This window comes from Pipistrellus kuhlii, unplaced genomic scaffold (assembly GCF_014108245.1).
Source record: "Pipistrellus kuhlii isolate mPipKuh1 unplaced genomic scaffold, mPipKuh1.p scaffold_m20_p_1, whole genome shotgun sequence".
NCBI classification, from domain to species: domain Eukaryota; kingdom Metazoa; phylum Chordata; class Mammalia; order Chiroptera; family Vespertilionidae; genus Pipistrellus; species Pipistrellus kuhlii.
In genome coordinates this window covers 185,928,623-185,952,215 of record NW_023425404.1, presented here as the reverse complement: position 1 = coordinate 185,952,215, position 23,593 = coordinate 185,928,623, and the positions used below count along the sequence as shown (strand labels likewise).

Genomic DNA, 23,593 nt, shown 5'->3' with positions numbered 1-23,593 from the left:
GCTGGTCGGAGCTGCACGAAATTAAGGGTCTTGCAGTTTTTTGTTTAAAAAATATATATATTTTATTGATTTTTTACAGAGCGGAAAGGAGAGAGAGAGTTAGAAATATCGATGAGAGAGAAACATCGATAAGCTGCCTCCTGCACCCTCCACTGGGGATGTGCCCACAACCAAGGTACGTGCCCTTGATCGTAATTGAACCCGGGACATTTCAGTCTACAGGCCGACGCTCTATCAAACCGGTTTCAGCAAGGGCCTTGCAGTTTTTGAGGGAAACTAGTGAGCATGGCTGTATGTTTCTGCTGTTCTTTTGGCTACCAGGGTGCAGGCATGGTTGGGTTTAGCCAGGGATGTTGTTTTCATAATGACAAAGCAGGAGAGGTGCAAGGGAAGTAGATGCAAGAGTGAAGCATATGCAAGATTGTAATGATGAACCTTGGGTTCTGACCTGGTTACGTAGGGAAGTGAGAGCATGCGTGGAGTGAGGGACACTGAATAGGCGGTAGAATCCGTGGATGGTATGCCTTGGTGAGGTTGAAGAGTCAAAGCTGGGTGTAAATAGGGATGTGCTGGAAAGATAGAGGTCGTGATGGGAAGGGGAAGGTTGGAAAGGGAGCTTGTTGGAGCATTTGCAGCGTTGGTAATGACAAGGTCAGATGCGTGACCCTGGGAGTTCCTGAGGCGAGGTGGAAGAGGTGGTCATTGTAGCACAGGAAGCTGAGAACTGAAAAGCTCTAAGAATGTTACTAAGAATGAGGATGAGTAAGTCGTGTTGGAAAGTACGAGTGAGGCAGGCAGGAGTCCACGCCTTCCGCTGATCCAGAGACCCCAAGGAATGAGAGGGATGCCTGGGGGTCTGTAGATCAGCGGTCGCCTCAGGGGTGGCCCCATGAGGTCTGAAAGTTGGCAGCCGCTGCTCTAGATGACTGCAGTTAAAGAGGGACAGAGAGTGACATGGTCTGAGTGACATGGCTGACGTTAGACCCCAAGTTTTCTGATTCCAAGTTTGCTGTTATTTATGTCACTCCTACCTTTCTAGTGCTATTTGTGATTCTTTTTTTTGTTTGTTTCTTTTTTTGTTTTTTGGGTTTTTTTTGTCATTACTTTCTTGGACAACCTTATTCTTTTCCAAAAAGACAAATTTTCTGTTGACATAAAGATAGAAAAATGGGAAGAGTATAGGGTTAAATTAGACCTGTTCCACCTATTTTGAAAATACCTTAAGTTCGTTCAAACACTGTTGTCTTCGTTCTTCTGATAGCTTAATTATACTCAAGGTAATTTAAAAAATAGTGGGGATCTAGGTTTATTTTATTTTTGGAAATGGATTCTTATGTTCTGCCTTTACGTCTGTTTTGTCCCAGGTTTTACTTCATCGCCTTGCAAGTTTTCATCGAGTTTGGAGTTTTCCACCGAATGAAAATACAGGAAAGGAAGTGACCTGTCTGGCTTGGAGGCCGGATGGCAAACGTAATGATAGTATTACAAGAAAATATGTTTTTATTATTCGCAGAGTATTCTTTAAAGAAAGCTTAACACCGGAAAGAATTTATTGATCTCATTACATACTAGAATTTTGAATACCAGTTTGGGAAATTAGTTTTTAAGAATATTTTAAACTGTTTTATTTAGAACTTAAATAATTCTACCATCTTGTTTCTCCAGAATAAAATCTGACTTCTTGGTGAAGGTAGCTCTAAAATGAAGTTTGGTAGAATATACAAAATACTTTGATTTTCTTCTGTTCGTTGTCTTGTCCTGCACAATTTCACCCAAACTTCACCTACCACTCCCTGGTTAGTTCAGTGCCATCATGGCCCTTTTTCTCCAAAAATGTTTCTTAGCATTAAATGGATGGCTCATAAATATTCTCTCTGCAAGTTTTCTTGCCTCACCTGAAGGACTGTCACCTCTGACCTCATTTATTCCATTTCTGTATGATTTTTTTCCTGTAGGTGTCCTTTACTTTGTAGTTTGTAGTATTGTAGCTGGCAGTGACTCTGCGGATTGAACTCTTCTCTCCCATGTATTGTGTCTGCGATGACAGTTGTTATTTAAACTGTTGTTCACATGCAGTCAGTACAACAAAATTCTGTAAATCATAGCCTAAAGTTTATCAGTAATCATTGCTGCTTTAAGAAAAAAAACGGAACTGTTTTTGTAAGCTCTTATGTACCCTTCATTGATTAATTTTTTTCTAGCTGAATATAAATATGTAAAAATGCCCTGAAAGCCCATTACTTACAGATAACTATTTTTATCTGTACTCATTTAGCTCAGCTATTGTTTTATCTTTTTTTTTTTTTTTTTTAAAGTAGCCCACCAGGGTGACTCAGTGATTAAGCATCGACCTATGAACCAGGAGGACACAGTTTGATTCCCTGATTCCCGGTCAGGGCACATGCCCAGGTTGTGGGCTCAGTCCCCAGTAGGGAGCATGCAAAAGGCAGCCAATCAGTGATTCTCTCATCATTGATGTTCCTCTCTCTCCCTCTCCCTTCCTCTGAAATCAATAAAAATATTATATTTTAAAAAGTACATATAAAATTAGAGGACTTTTGTAAGTAACATCTTGATATCTTGCAGTATTCATCCAAAAATACCAAGATCTGAAAAATCATGAAAGTCAGTGTGTTTAAGTAGATGATATTTTTATCATTAAAAATGTCTTGTGTTTTTAGGTATTGGTTATTTCAAGATTGCTTTAAATTATTTTAAAGGGGAGGAAACCTGGATGCTTCACATCTAGCCTAGTTGTATGTAGCCCAATATTCACAGATTCTTAAATTTGATATGTTAGGAAGATGTCACTGACTTAGGTAGAGAAAGTGTACTTGATAATTCAGTCACAGCGATGGCCTTGTTTTCCATTAGGGGTTAGAAACAAAAAAGGGGAACAAAATACTTTCCAAGAACCAAGCAGATGGAAGGAATTGCTTTTTAGGCATGTTTATGGGACCAATATGTCTTGGTGATACAACATTATTATTTTTTTATTTTTATTTATTTTTTATTAAATTATTATCTGTGTACATATCTTACCATTGCTGCCCCCCCAATATATACCCTCCCTCCCCAGAGTTTTGTATCCATTGGTTGTATTTATATGCATGTATACAAGTCCTTCAGTTGATCTCTTATCTCCTCTGATACAATATTATTATTTGTCTGTTAAGACCTGGTTTGTATTTTCTGGTTGGCAGCTAGGTTCCAGTCTAGAGGCTTTGATGTGCAAGATGCTAAGTACACTACGTGAGGAAGTAGTAGATTATTCATGAAAGTTTGAGCATCTGTATATATAAAAGGCTAATATGTAAAGTGTCCCCTCAGGAGTTTGACCAATAGTTCGATTGCTCGCTATGATGTGTGCTGACCACCATGGGGTGGCGTGGAACATGGTGGGCAACCAGCAGCAGTGGGGTGCCGAGGGGGCGTGGGAAGGAGGAAGTGGGGAGGTGGGGAGGTGGGGAACTGATCGGCCTGATTGCCAGCCAGGCCTAGGGACTCTACTTGTGCACAAATTTCATGTACCGGGCCTCTAGTTTGAAAATAAGCTTAGATAACAGCTATTTAAAGAAAGGATTTTTTAGGTTTAATGATTTCTGTGATCACAATGTATTTAAAATTAGAGGCCCGATACACAAAATATGTGCAAGAGTAGACCTTCCTTTCCCCGGCTTCCCTCAGGCACCCGGGACCTGGGCTTTCCAGGCAGCCCTGGCTTCCTCGGGAAGGTCGTCCGGTCTAATTAGCATATTGTGCTTTTATTGTTATAGATTAGGGGTGTCGAACTCAATCAGAGAAGGGGCCAAAATCTAAAATCCAGCCTAAATCTCGGGCCGAATGGTTTACTGAACAGTCATAAACTGTCATTGTGATGGTAACGTAGTGGAGTGCAGTGATGACAGCGTGGTGCGGGCCACATTGCAAGGCCTGGCGGGACGTATTTGGCCCGCGGGCCTTGTGTTTGACACATGTGTTATATTGTAGATGATAAAACTGGGCAAGAAGTAAAATACCCATTTATTTTTCTTGAATGTTACACTCATTTTTTCTGATGGTATCTTTTTCTTTTAGTTTTGGCCTTTGCTCTTGCCGACACCAAGAAAATTGTCTTGTGCGATGTGGAAAAGCCTGAAAGCTTGCACTCCTTCTCTGTGGAGGCTCCAGTTTCCTGTATGCACTGGATGGAGGTGACGGCAGAAAGCAGGTAAAGCAATTAAACAGGAAAGAAAAGGAAAACCCCAGTCATCACCATAAGATGGAATTCATGAAATTTTCATTTTTTTAAAAATGGGTTACTTAGGGATATCTGTATGTTAACACATTGCAGACCAGTAGTTTTATTGCTAGCTTTACCCAGTGGCCAGATAAGTTTCTATTGAGCGAGTACAAAAAAGGTTTTATATAAATGTTAAAGCACGCTTTAAAATTAAATACCCATTGCATTTTGAAGTTATTTATTACATGTTCTTACAAGCTGATATCTTTTTAAAGTATGATACTTTGTAAAACACTGTGTACTAGTAATCTGAAGCGAGAATTCTCGTGATCCGTCTGCAATGTGTTATGTGTACATTGCATTTAACTTTTGTATTTTTAAGTTTATCAAGATAAACATATTTTCATGCTTTGTTAGATTTTTTTTTTCTTCTGAAAAAAATCTGGTTCTTTATGGCTCAGTAATGTTTGAATGTCCAAGATTTTCCTTTTTAGTTATTTTTGTAGTTTACATCATTGCTTTATACTTTTGAGTAATAGCAATTAAAATGGTTAGCACCTTGAGGTTCTGTTTTGCTTTTCACTATTTATTTCATCTAAATTTTTTTTTTTTTGTGCCTTCGTAAGTATTCTTAGAGTATGAAAAGTGCTGAATGGAGCATTCTGTCTGATGTTATGTAGCTTCTTTCTGTGTCCATGGTCCCAGTAGTTTCCTTATTTTGTGAAAATAATTCTGTCTTAGTCTCTGTAGTCAGTAATAACCAGATTTGCAGTGAAAATGGCCTAAAGGATCAGTGGGTTTAGGGAATACTGAAAATAAAAGCTTTTTTGAGTAAATGTGGTAATTTTCTTTCCATTAGCTTTTCCTTTCTAATTAAGTTTTACATTAATATCAAATGAATTTGTAAAATCTGGATTTTAATTGACAGCTTTCCTAAGGGAGACTTGTAAAGAATTAGGTACCAAGGATCTAGCCTGGGGTTTGAAGTTCACTGTAGATAAAACAGAGTGATTAATCCGTCATCAGATAATCAAGAGTCACAGATGGTCATGTGGGTTTGCAGAATGTTAGAGGAGCAGAGTATTCTATGTAATTTCTACCCCAGACTAGTTAGCTGCTAAGTATATTTCTACACACTTTCTAAAAATAGTTTAGATATGTTTTGTGGAGATTCCAGGATCCCCTGGGACACCTAGTTTGTGTTAAAGTGGGGGGAAATTCTTGCCAAGTCATTTTTTTTTTTACCTTCTCATTTATTTCCAACCTTATTTGGAGGTAGAATTGAGGGAAAAGCGGTGGGGGAAGGGGGAGTAAATAAGATTATTTCAAAATGCACCGTGTTGTCTTGTATACCTGTTGGGTTGTCAAATCTCCAAATGTAAATAAGCCATAGGACTCATAATTAACTGATAAAATAATTGTAGTGTTCTTTAAAATTACTCTTCTACTCAGGTTTAGTGATGGTTCTTAGATGAGAGTTAAGGAATCATTCATCTCAGTCAGTATCTAAGGCTAACAACATATGAGTATATTTTATATACTGAGATAATTGTTTTTTTAATATTTGTTCCACTAAATGTAAAGTGGCCAGACTGATTTTTTTTTTTTCAGAAATAAATTCTTTTGTAAGTGAAGAATTTCCTATGGATTTTCTGCCCTTCTGCTTCTTGTGTGTGATTGTTATAACTATTTTACCATTAACTATTTAGTGGTAAAATGTGTGTGGCATCTGTTTACTTGATAACATATAATGTATAAAACTGGGCATTTAAAAAAACAGTATATTTTTAAATGGAAAGGGAAGTAAAATCTTTGGTGTTATTATAATGCTTGATTTTCTGTTTTTTTGTGTGCGGTGTGTGTGTGTGTTTTTTTGTGTTTTTTTTAGCGTTCTAACATCCTTTTATAATGCTGAAGATGAATCAAATCTTCTCTTACCTAAATTACCTACATTGCCAAAAAAGTAAGTATCAGTGTTTAATTTCATTGGAATTAATCTTACAAATTTTTATTTACTTTTAACACTGTGACAATTATCTCACTTAAAAAATAAGAGTATTTTTTTTTTTACCCCAATCTCTGTTTTTCTCTAGTTATAGCAATACCTCGAAAATATTTAGGTAAGGTATGACTTTTTTGTTTCCAAGTAAGATAATCTTTTTATTATCTGAAGGCTATAGTTGAAAAATAACCCAGTTGTTTTTATATTTTAGTGAAGAAAATTCTGATGAAATTATTAAGCTTTTGGGAGATGTCAGGTAAATTTTGCACATATCTTAAATAACAAGTCTAATTTATTAAAGTCGATATTTAGTATTTGAAATAGTTTTCAGAGTTTCAGGAGCAGTTTCTTTACTTGTCATTATTTTACTGCTGACAATTACCTCTGAGCAAAATACAGACATTAATATATATTGTTTACTTGTTTTTATTGTGTGGTCTTTAATTATGTCAAGCTTAACAATATTATAATGTACCTTTGTTTCTTTCAATAACAAGCAAAGGAGGATAGAAGTACTAGAGTTTTTAAAATTTAAATTTAAATATTCAAGGTCTTTAAGCTTGTTTAGTGCATGTAGCGTCAGAGCCATGATAAAACTGACGGCACTTTGTATTAGCTGGAAAAGGGGTTGTCTTGTTATTGAGAGTATACAAATGTAGTCGTTGTCTAAATAATAGATGCTTATTTCACTGTAAACTGATTTTTTTTAGCCTAGAAAAAAATTGATGATGTTCTTTTGAAAAAATGCAGTAAGGCCGATGTGATTGAATATTGAGTATCAGTGGATTGTTCGATGTTTCATTTCCCCCACAGGGGAGCTTCAGCATGCAGATTATATGAGAGCAGGAACAGTTTATATCTTGGTTTAAGAACTGCATCTTCCCTGTTGTCCTCAGCTTGTTGCATTATTTTTAATTAGGCTTAATATTCTTGTCCTTGGAGGAAGCTCTGGTTTTATTGAACTTTATGCTTATGGGATGTTCAAAATTGCCCGAGTCACAGGGGTAAGTTTCCCTTTAATATTTTTAATAATGTTTACCTTAGAACGTAGCAGCTCATTGATTTACGAAAAAGAACAAAACACGAAATTATTTGTTCTTAAATGTTAATAGGACACTTTTTTCTAAGTTCAGAATAGTGTTATCATGTCTATGAAGATATGGAACTGTTGGTGGCATTAGTCAAGTTTTTCTTTTTCACAGAAATGTTGGTAGGACAACTCTTGATTGTGATTTCATGTTGTTCTAGCCTTGTGGTGGGTGAGAGCTACAATTTGTGATAGGAATGTGATGCAAGTCATCAGAAGCTCGGTACTGAGTCTCCCGGGTGGCATGGTTGCTAAGACTCTGTCTTCCGTATAGCTTTTCCCCCTTCCATAGCTTAATCATCTTCTTGAAAATATTGTAGACTCTGTCGAATATGTTGGTTCTCCAGCACTTAACTTGGGGAGCCTTGATATGGGTATGCGAGTGTCTGTGGGTCCTCGTCCTTGCAGCTGGGCGGGTGCATACCTTCCTTGGCTGGCTACACATGCGTGGCAGGAGCCAGGCTACGTGCTTCTGCTGTTTAGACCTCTGTGAACATTTGCGTTCTGTCTTGTACGCGATGCGCTCTAGCAGAATTACTAAGTATTCTGGGGAATTTGACTGTCTTACAGATTGTTGGTACTTGTCTTGCGCTGTGTTTATCAAGTGATTTGAAATCATTATCTGTGGTCACAGAGGTCTCTGCCACTGGTGTTTCAGAAGTTTCATACTTCCAGGTGAGTATCGAAACCTGACAGCAGAGAGTAAACCTATTTTTAAAAGGTTTTGTAGGTTTTTATTGTCCATATCATCCAAATGGTTCTTAAAACAGAAAGCAAACAATTGACTTGTGGCTTCTAAATCTTACATGTGGAATCTATATTCTAGGATATAAAAGCCTAAGTGACTGGCCGACCGGCTGACTGGTCAGTAGCTATAACATGCACAGACCACCAGGGGGCAGCCACTTAGTGCAGGAGCTGCCAAGCTATGGTGACTAGGCAGCTGAGGTTCTCGGGTGATGCACCGGGAACCAGAGACGAGGGAGCCTGATTTTGGGGTGTGTCATTTAAGAACTGTCCTCTCTCAATCTGGGACCCCTTGGAGGATATTGGAGAGCTGGTTTCGGCCTGATCCCCGCAGTCCAGGCCAAGGGACCCCACGCATCAGACCTCTAGTAGTAGTATGAAAACCTATTTAGAGGGGATTGTTAACCAAGGGACGGTGAGTTATGCACACTTAAACATGGCAGAGTAGAAAATCCTGAAGTATGCCCTGGCCGGTATAGTAGCTCAGTTGGTTGAGATCATCCTGTGCACTGAGAGGCCACTGGTTTAGTTCCTGGTATGATTCCCATTAGGGGCACATGCCCAGGTTGTGGGCTTGATCCCAGTAAGGGGCGTGCAGAAGGCAGCCAATTGATGTTTCTCTCTCTCTCCCCCTTTCCCTTTCTCTTACTTGAAAAATCAATAAAAGTATATTTTAAAGCAAAGAAAATCCTAAGGTTTTCTTCTGATTCTCTTAAAACTTTTGTGCTCAAAAGGAGCAGAATTCTAACATTGTCTTTCCGATGATACAGAGTTAGATCTTGACTATTTGAATTATGGGATTTTGTTATTTAAACTGGGAGGTAATGCTTTATTTATTTTTTAAAAGGTGTTTTTATGTGAGGTATAATTAGCATATAGCATTAGTTTCTGGTGCACAACATAATAATTTGATACTTGTGCACACTGCGAAATGATCACTACAATAAGTCTGGTTATCATCTGTTACATACCGTATTTTCCGGTGTATAAGACGACTTTTGAAACGAAAAAAAGTCAACCGAAAATCGGGGGCAAAAGACCAAAATTGCACAAAAATTACCTGCAAATCTTGACGGCAAATTAAGTCTTTTCTTTGAAGTGGGGGGTAGTCTTATACAGTAAATATAGGCCTAAACCTATGTTTTAACTGTAAAATTAGGGGTCGTCTAATATGCTGGAAAATACAAAGTTATACAAATATATTTTTTTCTTGTAATGAGATTTTTTTTTAAGGTTTACTTTACTCTCTTGTAATATAGTATTATTGACTGTAGTTCCCATCCTATGCATTAAGACCCCATGATTTATTTATTTTGTAACTGGAAGTTTGTTCAGGGAAGGACTGATTTTTCTTTTTTAAAAGAAGTAATATTGTCGAAACCAGTTTGGCTCAGTGGATAGAGCATCGGTCTGTGGACTGAAAGGTCCCGGGTTCAATTTCCAGTCAAGGGCATGTACCTTGGTTGCGGGCACATCCCCAGTAGGGGGTGTGCAGGAGGCAGCTGATCGATGATTCTCTCTCATCGATGTTTCTAACTCTCTGTCCCTCTCTCTTCCTCTCTGTAAAAAATCAGTAAAATATATTTAAAAAAAAAAGAAGTAATATTGGCCATTAAAAATAGTCATGTGGATGTAAAGTACAACATAGTGAATATAGTCAGTAATATCGTGATAACTCTGCATGATGTCAAGTGGGTATTAGACTTATTGGGGTGATTACTTCGTAAGTTATAAAATATGTGATCAGCCCTAGCTGGTTTGCTTAATGGATAGAGCGTTGGCTTCAGACTGAAGAGTCCCAGGTTCAATTTTGGTCAAAGGCACAGGCCTGGGTTGTTTGCTCAATCCCCAGTAGGGGGAGTTCAGGAGACAGCCGATCAATGATTCTCTCGTCATTATTTCTATTTCTCTCTTCATCTCTGAAATAAATAAAAATGTATTTAAATAAATAAATATGTAACCACTATGCTATATATCTGAAACTAATGCAATATTGAATGTCAGCTGTAATTGAAAAATACTTAATAGGTTTTTAAAAAATAAGTGCATCTAATTGTGAGTTTATTATTTTGATTTTCCAGCTTGAAACCAATCTATTGTACTCTTTCTTACCTGAAGTAACTCGGATGGCCAGAAAGTTTACTCACATTTCAGCTCTTTTGCAGGTATTTATTTATAGCTTGTTTTATGTGAATGTCCTATTTATTATAATAAAAGGCTAATATGCAAATCGCTGAATGGTGGAATGACCAGTCGCTATGACATACACTGACCACCAGGGGACAGATGCTCAACACAGGAGCTGCCCTCTGGTGGTCAGTGCACTCCCACAGGAGGAGTGCTGCTCAGCCAGAAGCCGGGCTCGCCGCTGATGAGCACAGTAGTGGTGGCTGGAGCCTCTCCCACTTCTGTAGAAGGCAACACTAAGGATTCCGAATGACAACTCTAAGGATGTCGGGGGGGGGGGGGGGGGGGGGGGGAGCAGACCTAAGCACTCAGTTGAACATCCCCCGAAGGCTCCTGGACTGTGAGAGGGTGCAGGCCAAGCTTGGGGAGCCCCCCCCCCCCCCCCGCAAGTGCACGGATTTCGTGCACAGGCCTCTAGTTTACTGTTTCTAATGTTCTATAAATAACAAACTTGAAAATTTTATTTTGTAAAGCTAACTATTTGTGGTAAAGATATCTAGTCTGATAGATAATCTTACAATGTCCATTAAAGCAAGACAAAAATTTAATAGAATGTCTGCTCCCATCATCTGTTTCTCAAAAAAAAAAGAGAGAAAAGGAGTTTAAATCGTTTTAAATATTCCCAGAAATAAAATAATATCTTGGAATTTTAAAAGTTTTATTGTAAAGAAAGTATTATGAAAAACGGTCTTCTTATGAGTTATCGATAGCTTTGATACTTAATAAACAGCCCCTGATTCTGTAGGTTGATGTCTTAGTCGACAATTCAGTCTGGGCTCAGATGGGAGGTTCTGTTGATCAGGACCAGGTTCAGCGAATCTCGGCAGGGCTTGGTCTTGCATGGGTGGTCAGCTGGCTGATCGAGATGTGTTTCAGCTGTGATGCTTTGTGTAGGCTTCACCTTCTCCTCTCAGCGGGCTAGCCAGGCTTGTCCATAAAGTGGTGGCAGAGGCGGAGTGTCAAGAATGCAAGAGGAAGCGTACAAGGCCAGGCCAGATTTAAGGGCTGGAGACATCCACTCTGGATAGAGGAGCTATGTGGAATCCTTTTTTTTCCAGTCTCCCACACTCACTGATTGACTTGATGTCAAAGATTTTGGGAGATCAAAGTATTTTTAAAGATCCTGTTTGAAAATTGAATAGCAGACCAAACCAGCCTTTGGACAGTTCCTTTATGTAAGGCATACATGTCAGAAGCTGTAGGGTATTTGTTTCACCAGATAAAAACGTAATTTAGGAATGTTTGATAGTTAAGCAATTATCAAATGTTAGCTACAGTCTTTTCCTCTGGCTTAACTGAGTTAAAAGTGATTGAAAGTAAATTCTGGGATTCTTTGAGACAGTGGACAGTAAGAAGCACACATTATTTAGTTAGCATATTGATTTAAATACCTTTTGCCATATTTGATGTTTCCTTCTTTTTGTTAATAGTATGTAAATTTGTCACTGACGTGTATGTGTGAAGCCTGGGAAGAAATACTGATGCAGATGGATTCTCGTCTCACCAAGTTTGTGCAGGTAACGTGCCTCCTACGCAGTGAAGAATGCTTGGTCCTTATTCACCCTTGTAAGGTACATGAGAAGAATCAGTCTGATTTGAAAAAGGCTAAGATCAGGTTTTCTTTCACATGGTTTGGTTTAAGCTCAGGCTGTTTTCTCAAAGAGAAAGGACTGTCTTCCCATTGGTACAGCTTAAGTAAAGACAGGATGGTGAAGTGGGGTAGGTGGGGCTTGGGGGATAAGGACAGCTGTTAGAAAAGCTGATTGGCTGATTCCTAGTAACTGACAGGTACAGAATCCATTTAAGGCAAGTCTAAGGAGAAAGAAGGGAGTCATGGCACCTGTAATTTTGAATAAATATGCTTACAATTTAAAACATACGTATAATTTTATCCATTTTGTTTAGGAGAAGAACACAACCACATCAGTGCAAGATGAATTCATGCACTTGCTGTTGTGGGGGAAAGCTAGGTAATAAGCTCATGTTTGGTACTTCTGTATTTTCTTCTCTTTTAAAATAATTTTTTATTTAAAAAAATATTCATTGTAAAAATATTTTTAAATTCTGGCACACAAGAACAAAAGATAGTATATATGTTTGCTAGGCTTTACTATGCACATACACATTTTTATGTAAATGTGATAATTTTGTATCTGTATAATTATATATATTATATGTATTTTAAATGTATAAAAATTTAATAATTTTTATATAGCCAAATTAGATTTTTCCTTTAATAGTTTTGCCTTAGCATTATTCTTAAAAAGAATTTTCCCATTTTATGAGTATTCAAAGATTGATTTGTGTTTTCTTCTGTTTTTTTTTTTTTATGGTTTATTTTTTATTTCATTTACATGTCCCAGGTGTGATTTATTTGGTAATATGAGTATTATACCTTCTCCTCACTGCTTTGAAATGCTACTTTAGCATATAGTAACTCCTCATATACACTTCAGTCTGTTTCTGGACTTTATTGCTTCTTTTTACCAGTACAACAGACTCTTGATGTTTGCTGGGATGTTTCTTTCTGTTTATTTTGTTTAAAAATCTTGTTTATTATTTTAAATGTAAAAGGTTTAAGTATTCATTCAGGTTTTGAATAGAGAAGACTTAAAAACACTTTCTTTTTCATTGTAGTGCTGAACTTCAGACCCTCTTAATGAACCAGTTAACCGTGAAGGTGTGTGTGGTTAAAGAGTCTTTGTGTTTCAGTGGCCATGAACAGTCTTAATTTTTTTACTGACGTATTGTATCTTGCTTGCATATTAAATATATTTTCTTCTCTTAATTAGGGCTTAAAAAAGCTTGGCCAGTCTATAGAGTCCTCATATTCCAGTATACAAAAATTGGTCATTAGTCACTTACAGAGGTATGTAGGTTTTGTAGAATTCTTTGGTATTGCATTTGCATGTACTGGGTGTTGGTCTTTCTACAGCCTTATCATCATCCGTCATTCTGTTTTTGAGCCTTTTCTAGTGAAAATTATTGCATTGGTATTTGAGGTGAATCTTGGAGTACCCAAGATATAAGAAATCAATCCTGTAATTCTGCTTTATGAACTTGTTTTCCAACATCTTTTCACCGGGTGAGGCCCTGGCTGGGCTGTTTCTCTGTCCAACAATGAGGCATATTTTGAATAGGACATAGATCCTTTTTTGAGCAGTGAATTTAAGTTTAATGTTTGTATATCATTTTTAAGTTTACAAAGCATGTTATGTACTTTTGCATTTAATACCTTGGAAAGGTGTTGATTAGATACCCTCATTTTACATAAGAAGAAGCAAGTTCAGAATGGTCATGGCTGGCTGGCTCAGCATTACCAAATGTCAGAACTGGACCTTCTCCCAGATCCCCGAGTCCCTGGTGCTGCCCTCACTGCCTCTCAGTGAATCAGTGGACAGGCGGATGCACGTGCTCAGTGTGTGACTTAAATGGTGATAAATCCCTTTATGCTGAGTCCCCTAACCCTTCCTCACCTTTCCCTTGGGTCCCTGCAAGTACCCTTTGGACTGGTCTTCTCCAGTCCGCTCTGTGCCCCTCAAACACACACATATCTGAATATTTAGGAATGTTCAAGCAAGGTAAACGTTCAAGTAACATGGGCCTGATCATGTTACTCTTGCTTCAAAACTCCCAGTGCCTTCTCATTCCCAAGACCTTTTTGCATGGTCGTTAGCACAGCCTCTGCTGCACCCACGCTCATGGCCTTCTCAAACTTGACGTTTGTTTCTCCTACCTAATGCTTTCCTGCATCACTTTCTGGAACATTCCCACCCTGCTCTTCACTTGGCACTCTTTAGCTCTTAGCTCAACTATCACTTGTTCAGAGAGGCCTTTCCTTGTGCTAGAAGATTAGTTTCTTCTGTTATACTGCATCGTGTTCATTTCCTTCAAGGTGTTTATGTAGTTGAACCATAGACTGTCTGTGTGGTAATCACCATCTTCCCCATTAGACTGTTGGTGCCATGGGGACCCTTTCTCTTTCTTTGCCATTATGTTCCCACAGTGTCTAGCACAGTGCCTGTCATAAATAAAATTGGAGCTTAATAAATGCTTGCTGAATGTTAAATACAGAGCTGTTGAATGGATAAGATGATCAAATGATTATCTTAAAAGTGCTAGGAGTAACTGTGGAACAGGATTCAATTTTCTTACAAAATTCAGTCATCTTGGTCATGTTCTCATCTCAGCAATTTTGACCAAGTGATTCTGCTACAGTTTTTAGCAATAATTTTGAGAAATAATTATTTCTCATAGAAAAAATTTAAGTTACTTCTAGTTTTAATTTTTGAATATTCAGTAACATTCAAGCTAGGTAGTAACTGCCTGCCATCTTGCTGAAGGTAACGCTGCTAATTTGTTTCTGCTCCGTTTTAGTGGCTCAGAGTCTTTATTATACCATCTGAGTGAACTAAAAGGAATGGCTTCATGGAAACAAAAATATGAACCTCTTGGATTAGATGCTGCGGGAATTGAAGGTAGTAATTTCATTTTCCAGCAGAGTGCATTAAACACACTTTGCTTACCTGACAAATGGTATTTGCTTATTTCCTTTTAGATGCTATTACTGCTGTCGGCTCTTTCATCCTCAAGGCAAATGAACTTCTTCAGTAAGTATTGGGGGTACCTGGCATCACTGACTGGGACTATTTCCCCTTTCGCTTACAAATAAGAACTTAGCAAATTGTCATGATTTTCTTAAAACCAGTTTTAAAGTTTTTGTGAAAATTATACCTTGATTAAAACCAGCCAGTAGCACAGTGGTCTCATAACATAAAGCAGTATTGTCCTGTCCCCCTATCCCTACCCCGGCCCTGTCTCGAGGACCTTTTCACTCTCAAAGTGCTGCCATTTTTAGTTCGTCTGTAGGTTACCTCCATATTTCTAAATTGTATTGATTGTTAAAGAACTTTTTTTCCTTAAGAAAGGAACTTTTTTTTTTTTACTTTTTGCTGCCAGAGAGTTTTGATCATAGGTGTTACTGGGGATGGAAAGGTTAATGATAATGACCTACCTTTCCAGCACTGTTATGAAAATTAAGGCTTGGGAGGGGTTTTGAGATTTAGAAATAAAAAGTGCAGTATTATTTGCTTAGAGTAATTACCTTATAGGTGTAAACTTAAAGAGATTTTTAAAAATAATATATATTCAGAAATAGTCTCAACAACATGAAAGTGACTTCCACTTCTAATAGTTCATTTTGGGGGTACATTTGTGTCAAGCACTCGGAAATTCAATTCTTGTGATTCATTACTGTAAGGACAAAAATATTAACTTCCAAAAATAATGTTCATTGATATTGGAGGTGGTGACAGTACAGATTTATAATACTTTTCTGTTGGGATTCATGTTTTTTCTTTCTGACCATTTTTTTTTTTAAACAGAATAATGCTATAACAGTTTTTGTTTTTTTTTCTGATTTCTTTTATTTGAAACTTTAGAAAAGGATTTCATGCTTTTACTGAATGCTAGGAGAGACTATTACATTTGTGGCAAGGTTGTTATAACCAGTTAGAAGAATAGGAGTTATTTTATTTTTGAAAAGAATAAGGATTTGCTCTTTTGAAAGTTTATTTTTAGGGGTATGTGTGTGTGATTGGTAAAATCTATTCTAAAGGCTAACATGTCATCAAATAGGATATAACAGGACAAGAAGGATTATTATATGCCACAGTGAAAAATGTTACATGAACCTATGTAATAATTTCATTTTCAATTTATTTTTATCTCTTTAGAGTTATAGATAGTAGTATGAAAAACTTCAAAGCATTTTTTCGGTGGCTCTATGTGGGTAAGTTAAAGCATTCTTGTCATTTTCACACTTTTGTTTTTAAACTGTAGCAATATCAATCTAGAATATTTACTTTAGTAAAATTTTAAATACCTATAAAAGTAAAGAGAATAGTATAAATGAACCCCTTCACCCTTTACCCAGATTCAGCTGTTTTCAGCATATGGCCAGTCTTATTTCTTTATATATCCATCCACCCCCACGTCCTCTCAGATGTCATGTGTAGCATTGGTTGTCTCTGTCACTCACTGATAATTAACCTTTGTTTAATGTATTTATTTTTAAACCTTATTCAAGGATATGTTCTCTTTTTTAATATACTTTATTGATTTTTTACAGAGAGGAAGAGAGAGGGATAGAGAGTTAGAAACAATGAGAGAGAAATATCGATTACCTGCCTCTTGCACAATCCCTACTGGAGATGTGCCCACAACCAAGGTACATGCCCTTGACCGGAATCAAACCTGGGACCTTTCAGTCCCCAGGCCGACGCTCTATCCACTGAGCCAAACCAGTTTCGGCAAGGATATGTTTTTATTGATTTTTAGAGAGAGAGAGAGAAAGAGAAAGGAAGGGGAGAAGAAAGGGAAAGTGGGAGAGAGAGAGAGAAACATCGATGTGAGAGAGAAACATCAGTCAGTTGCCTCTCATATGCACTCTGACTGGAGATCAAACCCACAACCTGGGAATGTGCCTTGACTGGGCATCAAATCTGTGACTTTTTTATGCACAGGATGATGCTCCAGCCCACTGAGCAATACCAGCCAGGGCTAAGTACCCCCCACCCCCCCTTTTTTTAAACCTTGTTTAACCTCTTAGGCTAAAATAGCATTTTTTAGCCCAGCCATCATGGCTCAGTAGTTGAGCATTGACGTATGAACCATGAGTTCATGGTTGATTCCCAACAGGGTACATGCCCAGGTTTCAGGCTTAATCTCCAGGAGGGGGTGTGCAGGAAGCAGCCAATCAATGATTCTCTCTCATCATTGATGTTTCTCTCTCCCTTTCTCTGTGAAATCAATAAAAAGATACTAAAAATTGTTTTTGAATCCTATTATGTATTAGGCATTGTTAGGTGTTAGAATTAATATAGAGAGAGAAAAGAAAGACACAGCATCTGCCCCTGACTAGCTTATCTCCTTTTTTATACTTTGGTTTTCTGTCTCTAGATCTATGCAGTCCATATGTTAGCCATTAGCCACTTGCGGCTAATTGAATTAGTTGAAGCTATGTAAAATTTTATGTTCAGTTCCTTCGTTATGCTAGACACATTTGAAGTACTCAAAAGCCATGTGGTTAGGGGCTACTGTGTTGGACAGCACAGCCTAGAACATTTCCATCGTCATTTCCACTGGACAGTGATGCTGTAGCTAAATAGAATGCAGACACTTGTGGCCCTTTTTAAAAAATTTCCACACAATCTTTGTATTTGTAGGTAATTAACAGATACTTATTAACTTGATATTAAAAGCTTTAATGTTCACTTTACAGTGTTTGCATATTTTATTGAGGCCCATTTGTACTGTTATTTCTGTGACCTCTCTTAAAACCTTTGGAATAATCCAGCATACATTTTCCTCCAACATATGCAAAATTTAGTTATAAATAGAATTTATCCCCTATTTGTTAACAGCTGCGCAAACCTTCAATTCTGATATCTGAAAACAAACTTCATACTTGTCAGCCTAATATAATTGCTTTTGATAAAATAATGCGGTCTACAGATGTTGACATTTATAATCCTTAGATTTTTTTCAAAACTGTACCAACGCTAGCCAGAATGGGGAGCCAGAGTGTTTCTCAGGCCAGCCTGTTGTTTGATCAGAGTTGTTAATTAGAATGAATTACAGAAAACTTAGAAATAACTTGCTCTTACAGAAGTAGCACTTTGGTTTTACTTAAAAATTTTGGAGTAATTCAGGCAGCTTACATTCTTTTAAAAAAATATATTTTATTGATATTTTACAGAGAGGAAGGGAGAGGGACAGAGCTAGAAACATTGATGAGAGAGGAACATCCATCAGCTGCCTCCTGCACTCCCACCACTGGGAATGTGCCCGCAACCAAGGTACATGCCCTTGACCGGAATCGAATCTGGGACCTTTTAGTCTGCAGGCCGACGCTCTATCCACTGAGCCAAACCGGTTTCGGCAAGGCAGCTTACATTCTTATTGCATGTCCCCACGGTAACAAGAAGCGGGATTAGAAGAGGCGTGAACTGCCACTCAGTCAGGCCTTCTAGTGAGAGCAGGACGCTGTGGGAAACACACTGGTTCGGGCACTGGGGCCTCATGGGAATCTGGCTCTGCCACCTTAGCTCTAACCTTGGCTTGCTCTTGTGTAAAACGTCACCCTCATGAAAGCAGGGTCTTCTTTTATACGTGGTGTCCGCAGCACCTGTGCAACGCTTAATATGTAATTTTGGGAAGGATAAATGAATGAATGAGAATGGCTGGCCTTACCAATAGAAGTTTGAATTAAAAATACTTTTAAAATCTGTATTTGCAGAAGTATGTCCAACATGCCTTTTCCTGACCAAACACAAGGGGCACATTCCAGCACTGCTGAAGCACAGGGGCACATCACACAGAAAGCACAGTGTTGATGGCGATAGCCACAGATACCAGAGTCTGTGTAAATAGACATAAATACACACACACACGGGTTGTTGTGCAAACTTCTTTACGTAGTGAATAAGCCCACGGGAAAGAAACATGCCCGTGGTATTCTAAGGCTTTGGAGGAAAGGATTCCTTGTAGATCTGAGGAGAAGAAACGTCACCGGGGTAGAAGGAGGAATCCTAGCGAAAGCAGTCTTAGCACAGGCAGCGGTTATACTTGTTTGTCTGGAGTGGCGGTGGGTTGGGATAAAGGAGCAAATGAAAAGTAAGAGTTTAGGATGATTAGCCTTACCGCTGGGAATCTAGAAAAATAAACCAAATTTAAATTCTTGTCGAAACCGGTTTGGCTCAATGGATAGAGCGTTGGGTTGGGGACTGAAAGGTCCCGGGTTCGATTCCGGTCAAGGGCATGTACCTTGGTTGGGGGCACATCCCCAGTAGGGGGTGTGCAAGAGGCAGCTGATCGATGACTCTCATCGATGTCTCTAACTCTCTATCTCTCTCCCTTCCTCTCTGTACAAAATCAATAAAATATATTAAAAAAAAAATAAAATTCTTGACCCTTTAGGATTTAAAAAAAAATGTATTAAACTTACTGGGGTGACATGGGTTAATAAGATTATATTAAGTTTCCAGGGTACAGTTTAACACTGCATCATCTGTCTGTTGCCTTGTGTCTTCACTACCCACAGCCAATTCTTCCTTCACCATATTTGACCCCCTTTCCTTCCCTGTAGTTTTTAGAAGAAAATACGTTTTTCTGGGTGAAAAGAGGATGTTGAAAATTGAGAATTTGGTCCAGTGAAACACATTAGTCTTGGAAGAGCATCTATAACTAAAATTATGTTCGTAGTTTTTCTTTAAAGGTAATTTTTAAATTTATATTTTCAGCAATGTTGAGAATGACAGAAGACCACGTGATTCCCGAGCTGAATAAGGTAATAATAACAGTATATTTCTCTCATGTGTTACTTATGCCCTGGTGGAACTCAGCTTTGCTGGCTGTCTTGGTATTGTTATCATGCCAAGTTATTAGTTAATGGGCTGTTCGGCTGTAGACATGTAAGCCTTTTGTTTTTTGTCTCACAAATACCTTTATCATGGCTAATCTTATGAGATTTAACATTCTTAAATCTTAAGTACATTTTTATTTTCCTTGGAAATCTGGTACTTAGATATTCATACTTAATTTCTTTTGACTATAAGGATTGTGACAAATAGCAGGGCAGTCTCTTTCCAGGAAGATCCTACAGATTAGGTCAGAGTTCCCAATGGTGCAGCTCACTCCTCCTCACCCCTGCCCAAACTGTCTGAATAGATTAGGTAAAAAAAAATAAATAAATAAAAAATGAGCCTGAAAAAACATAGAGCAGTAAAATTAGCCTCGGTGGAATAAATAAATAAGGGATTGCAGCTCAACACAAAGTAGATCTTTGTGCTGTGAGTGGGGCCGGGACTAGTAAATCAGGAAAGTTCACAGTAGCTGTGCTAAGACATCACTCTTACCTTTATATTGGGAGATAAAATATGTTCATTGTAGGGGGGACCTAGATGGGTACTTTTTGTGGGCTGAAGAACCTGCATAAGGTAAAGGAAGGGGCAATGCGAGAAGCAGGGGCCAGTGCGGAAGCACGTAGTGCTGTGGAGTGCAGCCTTCATAGCTCAGGGGTTGGGGATTTACCTGGGCTTACAGTCCCCGCTCCCACAGGAGGGACTGCACTGGGCCTGGCACAGGCCTAGCATGATAAACAACCTTGACCACGAGGAGCTCGGGGGCTATTGGAGTCACTGATTGGAAAACGGGGTAAAATCTTTAATTCAGGCTTCCTCAAACTTTTTAAAGTGTGGGCCAGATCACGGTCCCTCAGAGAGCTGGAGGGCTGGACTATATGAACTACTAATTCCTACTGTAACACCTCGGCTGCGCTCACTGCCCAAAAAACCTGGCGGGCCGGATCAGACTCCTCGGCCGTAGTTTGAAGACCCCTGCTTAATTACATGCTTCTCAGAACCCCGGGATTTCATACGTTCAGAGTTACATAATCTGGATTTCTATTGCTATTTCCTCAATGGGACTTTATTTGTCCAATGGCTTTTAATAGGTAGTAAAAAAGTCACATTTGTCATTACATATTTCTTTTACTGGGAAGCTTTCTTTTATCTTGATGTGTTCTATTTTTGCTTTGATAGATGACTCAAAAAGATATCACCTTTGTTGCTGAATTTCTTACTGAACATTTCAATGAGGTAGGAAATTGGTATTTCTGTAATGCTGATTTTTCTTCTTAATAATTGCAGTAGAGCTGGGTAATGGTTAAGAAGTGGTCAAATTCAGTCCAGTTTTATTGAAGGTCCTTAGCAGGTATGCTTTTAAAAACATTGAGTAAGTAATGGCAATATTTATTTATTTCACATATAGCCTGTAAGTTGAACTTTTGTTTGTATAATATTTGTGTCTTACAGTCCATGAAAGAAAAAAGTAACTGCCATAACAGCTCTCTTAACAAAGTTTTTGGTTTAAATATAAGATGTGTATGTGTGTGTGTGTGTGTGTGTGTGTATGCGTGTGTGTGGGTGTGTGTGTGTGTGTGTGAGAGAGAGAGAGAGTTGAGTTATTAATTAAACTGTACTTATCCTTTCTAGGCTCCAGACCTTTATAATCGAAAAGGAAAGTACTTTAATGTTGAAAAAGTTGGTCAGGTATGGACTTTGGATTTAATTTAGTTTTATTTTGTTTTTAAATTTTAAAACCTAATTTTTAAACATTAGCAGTGTTAGTCTTTATTATCCAAAGTTTATGGAATGTAATATAAGGTCAGTTACAGAGTAACCCTGCCCTTTTAGTGAAATAACTAAAGAGTAGCAGTTTTTAAACTTTTTGGTCTCAGAACCCTTTTACATTGTTAAAATGATTGAGGACCCTAAATAGCTTTTTTTTTTTTTTTTTTTTTTAATATATTTTATTGATTTTTTACAGAGAGGAAGAGAGAGGGATAGCGAGTTAGAAACATCGATCAGCTGCCTCTTGCACACCCCTACTGGGGATGTGCCCACAACCAAGGTACATGCCCTTGACCGGAACTGAAATTGGGACCTTTTAGTCTGTAGGCTGATGCTCTATCTACTGAACCAAACCGGTTTCAGCATAAATAACTTTTTTGTGGGGTGTATCTGTCAATGGTAAATGTTATTAGGAATTAGAAATGAAACAGAATAAAATATTTCTTGATTCATTAAAAAATAAGCATTGTTATTAAAAATAACAGTTCCATTAATGTTAATATAAGTAATTTCAATGAAAAACAACTATAATTTATAAAATATAACTTAGTGGATAGTGGCATTGTTTTATAATTCTGCAAGTCTCTGATGTCTGGCTTAGTAGAAGACAGCTAGGTTATCATATCTGCTTCTGCATTTAATCTGCTGTGATACGTTGTTTTGGTTAAGGTATTTAAAGAATACCTGGCTTCGTACAGGTGTGTGTTTGGAAAGGGAGAGGTATGTTAGTAGCGATTCAGATAATGGTGGGTATTCTCTGATACGCACCAAATCCTGACAAGTGATAGTATGTTAAAGGTTAGTTTCAGTGTGGAATCTAAATTGCATCAGTGGACTTTGCGTACTCTAATGCACTACAGGTCCATTCATCTGCCTGGCACTTTGAATAGGTCTGTCCCCCAGGCATGATTTTGTAATATCATGTGTTGCCATGAGGAAAATACCAGCTCACTGAGTTCCATATGCCGACAGCTTTCTTCATACAGAATGCCGGAGTCGGGTTTCATTACTGTCACCTCCGGTCTCGTCGGTCTTTAAGTCCCGTGAAGCTGTCAGTTTCACAGTGACAGATACAGGATTTTCAGAATTTTAATTTCGGCATAAATGTTTAAATTTTACCATTGGCAACCAATATTGGCAGTTGTTTTGCTTAAAGTGACAGCCTCACTTTCTTCACTTTCAAGAAAATATCTGCCAAGTACCCAAGAACGGATAATTGTAGTGTTTTTCGCCAGTCATTCCTTCATATAAAAATGGAATTCCATTAACTGCAGGAGGGTGCCCGGCGACGTCACAGCCGGGGCGTCCAGTGCTCTCCCTGCTGGTGGCAGTCGAAGTGCCTTACGGATGCTTCCTGGTTCTGTCACACAGAATATTCCACGGTTAGGCTATAATAACATTAATAATTTCAATAGCTTGCCGAAACCGGTTTGGCTCAATGGATAGAGCATCGGCTTGGGTACTGAAAGGTCCTGGGTTCGATTCCGGTCAAGGGCATGTACCTTGGTTGTGGGCATATCCCCATTAGGGAGTGTGCAAGAGGCAGCTGATCGATGACTCTCTCTCATCGATGTTTCTAACTATCTCTCTCCCTTCCTCTCTGTACAAAAATCAATAAAATATATTTAAAAAAATAATAATTTCAATAGCTTCATCAGAGATAGTGAAACTGAGCATGTGGCAAAGAGGGATACAGCGGCGGCCATAAGGTTTGGCTCTGCTGCTTGACGCTTGGTGACGGCGCCAGGGGTTTTGACCATCAGAGCAGATGTCGTCCCAGTGAAAGGGCACACAGCACCGTGGCATCACCATGAAGACCGCACTGACCTCACAAGTCCCTGAAAGCGCCCGTGGGCTTTAGGTCGAGCACTGCTGTCACAGAGTGGATTGCCAGTTGATAACTTTTTTCAAATTAATTTATAGACTTACACGTATAAGCTTAAAATATGCTTCATGAAAATAGAACTCAAAATTAAAATTCAATGTATGGCCTGTACTTTCATAGCATTCTAATCTCTTAGTAGTTAGCAGTTTCTTCAGTTGTTAGGTACTTAGCAAATTTTGAGCTCCTCATTTCGAATAACAGCAGGGCACTTTCCAAGAGGACTTGGTAGTAAAACAGATTAACTTATTACATAGAAGAACCTTATATGTAA

General features: G+C 38.3%; 1 protein-coding gene across 5 annotated transcripts in view; it reads left to right on the top strand.

The window, feature by feature from the left end:
• Nucleotides 1-23,593, top strand: part of ANAPC4 (anaphase promoting complex subunit 4) — a 34,375-nt gene that overhangs the window by 1,632 nt on the left and 9,150 nt on the right. For 3 of the 5 annotated variants that reach the window (XM_045573588.1, XM_036419172.2, XM_036419209.2), the window contains 18 exons: nt 1,365-1,470; nt 4,078-4,210; nt 6,111-6,185; nt 6,316-6,342; nt 6,436-6,480; nt 7,144-7,228; nt 7,882-7,986; nt 10,140-10,223; nt 11,676-11,762; nt 12,151-12,215; nt 12,883-12,925; nt 13,038-13,114; nt 14,623-14,723; nt 14,804-14,855; nt 15,981-16,036; nt 19,548-19,594; nt 20,847-20,903; nt 21,300-21,356. In XM_045573588.1, coding sequence (XP_045429544.1) covers nt 1,365-1,470; nt 4,078-4,210; nt 6,111-6,185; nt 6,316-6,342; nt 6,436-6,480; nt 7,144-7,228; nt 7,882-7,986; nt 10,140-10,223; nt 11,676-11,762; nt 12,151-12,215; nt 12,883-12,925; nt 13,038-13,114; nt 14,623-14,723; nt 14,804-14,855; nt 15,981-16,036; nt 19,548-19,594; nt 20,847-20,903; nt 21,300-21,356 — 1,302 coding nt within the window. The remainder of the gene's footprint in view (nt 1-1,364; nt 1,471-4,077; nt 4,211-6,110; nt 6,186-6,315; nt 6,343-6,435; nt 6,481-7,143; nt 7,229-7,881; nt 7,987-10,139; nt 10,224-11,675; nt 11,763-12,150; nt 12,216-12,882; nt 12,926-13,037; nt 13,115-14,622; nt 14,724-14,803; nt 14,856-15,980; nt 16,037-19,547; nt 19,595-20,846; nt 20,904-21,299; nt 21,357-23,593) is intronic. The other 2 variants (XM_036419190.2, XM_036419198.2) reach the window with 2 other exon arrangements.